Below are 10104 nucleotides of genomic sequence, written 5' to 3'. Positions count from 1 at the left end.
ACACACACACAAAAGACTGTTGTAATTGGCAAGCTTTCAGAGCCAGTGGCTTCCCCTTCAGGCCTAGAGAAGGAGCCACTGGCTCCGAAAGCTTGCCAATCACAACAGTCTTACGTGAGTGAGCTGCCGCTGTTTGGTGAGTAGATTTTTTATCTATCCAGTTAAATAATTTGATCACTAATTGGTTGTTTTTGTTGTTATACAATTAATATTCTTCTAGGAACACTGTAATTGCCAGCAGAATTACTATTTCAATTCAAGAAATCTTATTTCTTCCACTTCATTAGCTATACCACCACGTAAGGGAATCGACCAACACCCTTCAGACAATTATATATGAAAAATGGTGTTTTATTACAACTGAGATTCACTATTTGTTGTGATTATGGAAATTAATTTCTCAAATACATTATTTTCTTTACTGTTTAGTTCCTGGTCCGATTCTGAAACAACTGTGCTTTTATTACTGGCAAATGAAAAAGCTTTGAACTATTGAACAAAGCTAGTCAGCACGCTGGTTAACTGGCTATCAGGTCAAGAGTTCTGAGTAACATGCTCCTTGTAGTTATATCTGGTACTATAACAGGGGCTGATGTCCAATTGGAGTCCAGTCACAGCAAACAATGAGAGGGCAGTTATTTGACTGGAGTAGAGATATGTTTAATTGGACAGTAAATCACAGCTTCCGATTAATTCCATGACAAAATCATGAAATAAAGTTTAAAAATAATATTGTTCATAGTTTTGAACCAATACCAGATTCTTTGTGTGAAAGTGCTTTACCTCAACTGACTCACAGTGCATTTTTTAGAGTAATCCACCATTAAATCAGTACACACTGACATTGAAAGTTAAAAACTAAATTGAGACAGGTCTGAGGAAAAACAGTGATCCTTCAGGCTGTGGTACTATTTATTATAGTACACAAAATAAAATAAATAAGTACATAAGTAGCAAGTGTAAAGGTAAAGTTGGTCAGGCTATATTATTGTGGTTCCACGTGAGGAACATTAACTTTGTATAGTTCTAAACCATGCAGTAATATAAAATAAATATTACGAAAATCAGGTATCCTGCATATTTAGTTTTCCAGTGAGAGGAAAGTCTTAAACTTTCAGTGGGGCAAACTTAATTTTATTATATCAAATTGTTACCTCTCATGTTAAAAAGGAATTATGTAAAAGCAAGCCCTGAGACCGTCGATTAATTACACACGAGCAACATTAAGCAACACTTGAGTATGAAGTATTCTAAATAAATAGTGTCCTCATACAACTGTTTGTAAATTTAGTTTAATTTCATCTTTCAATTGGAACAAAGAGAAGTTACAACAGACTCCTGAATCATGTTGCAGTCTCACATTTGTAAACACAGATGTACATTGCTTGTCAACCAGTAACAGTTGTTATCCACAGTAGTGAGTGAAGCTGATGACTAGAATTACAAATGGCAAATAAAAGCTCAGTTGGTGTTTTATTACATATTTTATTCAAGGGAAAGTACTAAGAATTCCCATTTCCTCAACGTGAACTTTGGTCACTGAAGAACGTGTGGAGCTGAATTTCCTGAAATGCATATTATACACTACCACACCGTTCTTCTTCCAGAACTCTCATTGAAGAAATACTTCAACAAACAGTAAATCCAAAATTGAAAGCAATTTCAGTTTGGATCAAAATGTAATGTTAGATAACACAGCAGCTCAGGTCTACAAACAGTACTGTCATAAAAATAATAAAACGAAGTTGAAATGTAGTACTTTTCACAGAAGTTAAGGCAGTTTCAAATCTCACTCACTCACTCACACACACACAAACACAGGGAGGTGGCAATGGTCTGTATTCAGACACTCTAAACTTAAGATAAATAAGGAAAAATAAGCACCAAGATTCATAAAAAAATACTTATTCTGAATAAACATGCCTTGATGAAATACCATTACAAGATTACAATACTCTTGATAAATCATCTTGAAAACAACAGACATGATACATATACAATAAATTTAAAACCAGTTTAAAAGATAACTGACATTTGTGCACAACACAAGTTTATGTAATCTACACATTCGAAAATAAAAATTAATGGCCCTTCAAGTTTAGCAGTGTCCACGATTTCTACCTATGAAAGTTTTGGTTCTGCTGTAAGATAATAAATTTTAACAGGAAGGCTATCACTGCTGATGGCATTAAAAGAATGCCTATTGTCATTATGTGCAAGAACTCCGAAGTATGGCCAATTTACACCATCAAGAATAGAATGTTAACTGTCACGGACCACTGAATCACACAGCAGTTCTATCAAACAAGTTTACAATATCTGAAAATCATCTAAATGCCATTTTATGGTATTTAATCCTTTTTGTTTAACATTTCCCATGCATCATCATCCCATTTTGAATTCCAATCATTTCCATTTTTATCTTCAGCAAAGTCAATGAGGAGACCTTCTTTTGCTCCAGATTTCTTCTTAGTCTTGCGAGTGGACGTTCCATTACTGGTCTGTGAGGGTGATGGCGTTTGCGTCTGCTCCTTCACTGGGCTCCAGTTTCCCCAGTCATTTGATGACTTGGAGCTGGCTGGGCTCCTGTTATGGTAAGAAAGTAAAATTTTGAGTCACACAGCAGAATTACAAGTTATGTGTCTCAGTGCACACATCTAAAGTACGAACTAACATTATGCAAAATAATTATTAAAAAAACAATCAATTCAAAACATACTGAAGCACCAGTGGTGATACGCAAAGTAATATTAACGCTACAGAAAGTACATCGCAAGAAGATTAGTGAGGACATTTTTGTGAATGCCTGTTAGAGAAATGTATGTCTTGCATATGGATTATGAAAAATTAAAGAGATTAGGGATGCACATACATAATCATTCTCTCCAGCTCGAAAGTACAGGTGTAGTTTACTACTGCTTTGACAAGTGTTAATGGAGCTTGTTGTTTCCCTATTTTTGTGGCATGATGCATTTGCTGTGTGTGCACAGTACTGGACCTGGAGAGACATAGCATAGCACGGTCAAGTTAATTACAAACATTATTGCATTTTAGTGTGGTGCAACTCAAATTTTAAATAGTTACCATGGCATTTTCGAAGTAAAATGATGGTATTTATTAAAAGGAAAGGTGTTACTTTTTTGCCTAAGTTTATCTCATGTCTTTTTCTTATATCACAGTTCAATTGAAATCTGTATAGTTTTTGCATTATAAATCTAGTCTTGGCAAAGCCTGTTTCAGGAAAAAAATGCTACAAAACTTGTAAATTTAAGACCTGAAGTGTCTTCAAGTGTGTGGTACGTACTTGTATGGCATGTTGTGTGCAAGTTACTGGTGGTGTCAATCGGTATGCTTTGTCCTCCCTTTCCAATGTCACAAAATAAGCTCACATATAATCAACTGTGCAAAATTCACTGGACTCCTCTTTGAACAAAAAATTTTTCTTTTATTCTATATTTCCATTTCAAATATTGTCATTTAAGAGAGAATCATGTTTTCTTGTTTCTGACATGAATGATGGCAACATTGTATTCTGGTATTCCAAATGAAGGCAATTCTGGCCCATTCATCTGGGCAGACCCATCACCTGTTCTACATTTGCAGAGTTTGCATTTTATTGGAGAACTTGACAGCTAACAGCTTTATTACCCTGTGTAAAACAGTCCAGAAAGGCCATTTCAGTATCCGTAGAATTCGACTATTATCATGGAATTTTTTTTCTCTTTACCAATATACTGTCAAACGGGAATTACAATGACAGCTGGGTGGGTCCTTGTGACAGAGGAGATGACCACGAGTCAGCAAAATATGGTCAATGGGGAGAAGGCAAAGGACAAGAGAGTCCTGGCGAGGCCTGCATGGAGGACCTCTGCAGATTTTAGTGAAGCCAGAGTGAGCCTTTCTATATTCCAGGTTCCTAAAAGTTGACAGCATAATACCAATTGGAGGTCTGTTTCCGGGATACCAATCTCAAGAGGTGGTTTCGCCAGTAGACAGTTTACTCAGGCACATTATCAGCGAGTTCATTCCCCAGGATCCCGACATGGCCCGGGGTCCAGACAAAGGTCACTGATGACTAAGGGATGGCAATGATAACACAGTCGAGAGCTTACAAACTGCTCAAGGAGTCACTGTCAATGAGGAAGGACCCACATGGTGCAGGAATGGACATGCTCAAGAGCACAGGAGATGGCTAGCATCTCCGCACTGGGAACACTACAGCCATCTGGCAAGGAACACAGTTCAGCACATCCCGTGTGAATATAAGCAAAGCCCACGTGACCTTCAACCATCAAGTAATCAGTATAGACTACTTCTGAACCCCAGCATGCATGAAGGGTCGAGAAAAATTTGTGGCAGAGGGCCTAAAGAGGGACTGAGTCTTTCAGACCTGGCGATAGGTCAAGAAAAAGTTGTGGCCAAGGGATGCGCCAAGGACATGTATGTGAATGGGCCCAGAGGAGAGGTGGAGGAAGAAACAACTGGAGTTCAGAGAGGAGGTACTGGATGTGGATTGTGATCATAATCCCCGATCTGGGATGACATTGTGGGAAATGGATTTCCGTAGGAGATGGTGGTTCAGATGATTAGGGAATCTGTGAATGTGAGTAGCATTAGTGAAGAGCAGTTGTTGGCACCTGATTCGCAATGAATGGACCTTAGCCTCCACGAGTAAGCCGTTCAAAGGGCTAGTCTGAAAGGCTTCTGTCCCAACTTGAACCTCATGGTGGTGTATCAGATCCAGTATCCGCAATGCTCAGAGCAATGCTGAAGCGGATGCCAAACTCCCATAATCAAGGCAGGAGTATATCAGGGTTTTGTAAAATTGCAGAAGGGTTGTGCCATCTGCACCCCAACTGGTGGTACTCAGCGAAGTGTATTATGGTATGGCCAGCACTTTCACTTAAGCTGGAAAAGAAGGGGAATCTACATCAACCGAGAATCGAAGACCAGTTGTAAAAAGCAATAAGTGACCACTACCTTGAGTAGTTGGTTGTCAAGGTAAAGTTCTGGATGTGGTTGAACAGTACGACTTCAACATAACTGCAAACTGCATGACGCAAGTCCTGGTGGCTGAAAACCAAAAGCCATGTGCATGCCTTTCATATGGCACCTTGCAGTTAACTTTCAGCAACACCCACACTAAAGGAGCAGAAGTAGAAGCAGAAGCACAAATCATCAGCATACAAGGAGGGTAATACTGAGGACCCCACAGCACATCAGATTCAGAATGTTCGGTCAGACTGTGATGACTTCACAGCCTGCTTTGATCTTTGATGAAACCACTACTCTATCAAATGTGATGAAGAATGTGTATAGGCTCAAAGGTTGGATCAACCTACTTCATTACCCTATGGAATGCATTGACACCCTGATCAGAGAGGTAGGTTTCGATTTCTCCCTCGGTCAGAGCATTGAGCAGCCTAGTGTAAACACCACCATGTGAAGAATTCAGCGTTCAATAGGCCTAGACATGAACAGCACAGCCGTGGATGAGCAAAGCTACAAGCAATTGTTGGGCTTGAAAATCAGAAATTGTCTCCAAAGGCAAATTGCCATTACACAGACAAGAGTACGATTTCACAGAGCCTGCAACTGCATCAGCACCTTTCTGAATAATATAAGGTGTGATTGGAAAGTTTTAAGAATGAGCTTGTAATTGTACAATGGTGGTACTTACATGCTACTTGATGCATATCCTTCAAAATAGTCCCCTTCTGACTGAACACACTGACTCCAATGGTGTTTCCACTTTTGGACAAATTCTTGGAATTTTTTTCCTGAAGTGCGTTAAGGACACACTGTGTATTTACCTGGATGTCTTCAGTCGAGTCAAATCGCTTTCCTTTCAGTGAAAATTTCATTTTAGGAAACAGGTAGAATCCACAGGGCCCAATCCAGGTGAATATGGTGGTTGTGGAAGCACAGGAATTTTGAATTTGGTCAAAAATTCAACAATGGAGAAGGCATGATGAGCCGGAGAATTGTCATGGCGTAGCACCCAACTCACAAGTTTGATAAAATTGACAGAACTGCACAGAAACTTAAACTGAGTTCATCAGCCATCCCTAATTCTAAGTCTACGATCAGAGTGCACTAAGTTGTAAACTTTCACAACATTTTCATTCATTTTTTAGGTGGAAGGACGGCCGGACTGTGGTTCATCTTCATATGATTCACGGCCCTTCTTAAATCTGAGGAGTCAGACAAAAACATTTGACTGGCTCATACAAACTATTAAAAACAGTTTTTGGAGAAAATTGTAAGTCTCAGAAGCTGATTTCCCAGTTTTAAAACAAAATTTCACACAAACTCGTTGCTCCATTTTTATTCACGCAGAAAGAATCCGGCAACAAGCCCTAACAGACCTGCACTTAATCAGTTGCCACAACAAACTGAATAAAGGAAACGCAGTTTCCTGTCAGAGGTCATTCAAAGACAAGGCAATGACTCACTCCCCACCCTCCATGTACCTGCCTGCCAAACCAGTAAGCAGTAGCAGATCCATTCTTAAAACTTTCAAATCACACCTCATAAACACATTAACCACAGCAAAGGACAGATCTCCTTCAGTAGGTAATACCACGAGGAACTGAGCTGCAGCTGGGAGAATCTTGAAATCTTCAGTCTCATTCCGTTTATGTTTAGTAGACAGGCTAAGATGGTGATTGGTTCACTGCGGGGAAATCCAACATAATAGTCAGCGTCTCCAATGGCATGCTTCTTCCAACTGGGACCCTCCCTCAGATGGGAACTCATCTACTTTACATGATTGTTTACACCTCACGTCACTTTTCCCGAACTCCTGACAGAGGGACCAATTGGCAATATTGGTAGGTGACAACTCATGCAATCACCCCCCGTCCCTGGGCCTGGCCCTTACCTGTCAATCCGAGGCTAGTAATTACACATTACCCAGTCACCTGCAATGCATCAAGCGGATGGGTTGGCCTTCAGGAGCACAGAGCAAGAAAGAATAAACAAAGAGAAACGTCAAATGCCAAAACAGAGGACAGATAGGAGATGGAGAACCAAAGAAAGAAGGAATGAGAAAACAGTGGAGGGACTTTCCTGATACCAGGCTACTTAAATTTCAGAACACATTCCCAAAAATATCCAAGACATATTCCCCAAGAGAGGGGGAAAAGAATAGCAGGAGGAGAGACATGCAGCATGGAAAGGAAGAAGGTGCTGCAAAAGCTGGGGCCCCATGGAAGCCAAGCACGACTCACCCGAGAGTGGTGAGCCCCCAGGGAGGTTCACCATGTGGTGTGAACTGGGGCCTCAAAATGCTCTCCTTGTTGGAGGACAATTTCTTGTCTTTCCTCTCCTTACAGGATTTCAATGATTGTGACTGCTTCTATGAATCAATTTCTAGTAAAGATGATGATCCCAAAGCCCTGCAACCAGCTGCCTGGTACTCCTTCAGCCAATGGCTGGTATCCTGGCAAGAGAAGCCAGAGGAAGGTGATTTGTCTGCAGCTGGGATGTGGGAACCAATGTCCCTGGTGGGTGGGAAGCCATCGATCTCAAATTAGGTGTGTGGGAAGCAGCAAGAGGGAAGCTCCCAATCATCAGGGGGGCTGGCATGATTGAGCGGCCCTGAGGGCCCACTGTAGGAGTTGTAACGGGCAGGTGTACAATTGCCAAAGACGGTGACATCATTGCAGTTGCAGCATATGACACTGTTTCACATGCTGAGTGCAAGCACTTTTATGTCTTCTTGGTTTCTTGGTAAGTTAGTTTGTCCAGTGTCTTGTATTCTTAAATTTTCTTCTCTCTGTAAAAATAGTGTAATCTATTGAGCAGGAAGAATAGTGCTTTCCACAGTTGACACACAAGGGGGTTGGAGCACAAGGAGCGTTTGCATGCAGCACTCGTCCACAAGCTCTACAGATGGAGCTAGTGTTGCAAAAGGAAGACATATGCCCGAATTTCAAACACTTTAAGCACTGCGGTGGGGAAGGAGGGCACAGGGTTTCATATCTCACTGGTATACCATCACTTTTACCTGTTCAGCCAATGAATTGCCCTTAAAGGCCAAGATCAAGGCACCAGTAGTGAACCTATTTCCTTTGGTCCTCTATGTACATGACAGGCAAAGCTCATCATTAGATTGCAAGAGTTGATCTTGGTGGAAAATGATACCCTGAACCATATTTAGATTTTTATGGGGAGTGACAGTCACCAGTATGCCACCTGGCTTGTTACAAGTGAGCAGAACCCATGACAGGCAGGGTGTGCTGTTTTGATAAAAATTGACGTACTTTTCATTTTAGAGATGGCTGCACTACCCCAAACTTGTCTTCTAAGTTCTCCACAAAGAAAAAGGGCTTTGCAGCCAAGAAGCAATGCCTATCAGTCCTTGTACAAACTAAGTATTGCGGGGAGTATTTTTCTGCTTGCCGCTTAGCCCTATGTTTCTCCCACGATATAGTCAGGGAAGGCATCTCCCCGCATTAAAAGAGAACTTTCCTTTAATAGATACTGAAGGGGCCATATGGCCACTAGCAGGAGATAACTTCATCTACTTCATTGTGGCTCATTCACCATGGTGCCACTCACTCTAAAAGGGGGATCTCCCATGGGCACCACCCAGCCTCAGCAACGGCAACCTGGCCAGTAATCCATTGCTGGGAGTTCCCGTGCCCAATTCACAATGGGCATATACTCCTTGGCATACAAGGGGAGTTTTTAGGTCAGGCACCAACACTGCGATCCCTGAATGGTCACAGGGCTTCCACCATGCAAGTGCTTGATGACTGCCCCCCTCGCAATGGGATGGCTACCATGCTGGGTTTTGGGTATATTGCCTTATTAAAGGGAAGGGTGCAAACATGGAAAGGCACGAAGGTAGAGCATACACCGCATTGGGCAACCTCTCCTGCACAAACCGCGCTTCTGGAGAATTTTGAAAATTGGTGGCGGGTCAAATCCAACAATGGGGACTGTGTTCATTTAATGAAAAGTTGCAGAAAACAATGGAAGTGGAAACTCTAGTCCCAATTATAAACCAGGTCCAATCAGGGTCTGCACCAAGAAAACCATCCGATGGAGAGGCAGAGGAGGAAAGAGATAATGGAAGTATAAGCTTGCAGCACAAAAAGGAAGTAATGCTGCAAAGGCTGGGGCACATGGTAGCCAAGCACATACTCACAGAAGAGCTGCGAACCCCTGGAGTCACTTGCTCTGTGCTTTGTACCAAAAATGCCTTGTTTTAAACCATTTCACATAAAATAGTGCAAAATGCAACCATTTTTTCAGCCACAGGAACAAAATTGTAGTACTTTTATTGTAGTAACCATGTGCCTTTTATGGGAAATAACTCTTACAGTGTTTTGAAAAAAGATCACGTTAAATTATTCATGTGACCATATACATATATTTCAATTACTTCACATTTTTCACAATATTTCCATGTGTGCCAAATAAAGGGGTAAATGGAGGTTCAATTGGTTGCCAGAGAATAAGTTTCCACATGTTATTGTATTTCTATTTGAAAGCTCTCATATGAAAAACTCTTTATGGATAAATGCATCCTCTCAATGGTGGAATCATTTTAACCATAGGCTGTCAGTTTTGTTGCTTTAATCCACCATGCACATAAGTTACATTACTGTTCAGTTTTGGCCTTACGTCATTTTCAAATGTATGATACTGGTGACGTGTAACATTTAAAAAAAACTTGTTTCAGGTTTTGCAGTGACAGCCACTTGTTCCCACACACACATATGCTGAGCATGACAAATACAGTCTTGCACATACCAATACGCTTATAAGCACAACTTGCAGAACATGTCATGTAAGCAAAAACCTTATGGACACAAAGCTTACTAGTCCTTGCATATTCATTTAACAGCATACTGTATACTTTTAAGCACTCATACATAAGCACAGTTATGGTGATATGTGGTGCCCATAGCTGGCCCAGGGATTTGTTTTTATGGCATGCTCCTTTTCAAACCTGTTTATGGGCCAACTAAAGGAACCTTCCTACCCTTCCAAAACTCCCAACCCCTAGTCTGGTTCAGGTTCATTGACGATATCTTCATAATCTGTACTCAGGGCTGACACACACTATCCTCATTCCTTCACGATCAACAC

General features: G+C 41.1%; 1 protein-coding gene across 3 annotated transcripts in view; it reads right to left on the bottom strand.

Moving 5' to 3' along the window:
- Nucleotides 1–1465: 1465 nt before the first annotated feature.
- LOC126480690 (ADP-ribosylation factor GTPase-activating protein 1) overlaps nt 1466–10104 on the bottom strand; it is a 78424-nt gene continuing 69785 nt past the window's right edge. For all 3 annotated transcript variants that reach the window (XM_050103929.1, XM_050103928.1, XM_050103927.1), the window contains one exon: nt 1466–2586. In XM_050103929.1, coding sequence (XP_049959886.1) covers nt 2352–2586 — 235 coding nt within the window. In that variant the 3' untranslated portion in view covers nt 1466–2351. The remainder of the gene's footprint in view (nt 2587–10104) is intronic.

Source organism: Schistocerca serialis, chromosome 5 (assembly GCF_023864345.2).
Source record: "Schistocerca serialis cubense isolate TAMUIC-IGC-003099 chromosome 5, iqSchSeri2.2, whole genome shotgun sequence".
Taxonomy (NCBI): domain Eukaryota; kingdom Metazoa; phylum Arthropoda; class Insecta; order Orthoptera; family Acrididae; genus Schistocerca; species Schistocerca serialis.
Note: the sequence above shows the minus strand (reverse complement) of the source record. Positions and strands in the feature narration are given on the sequence as shown.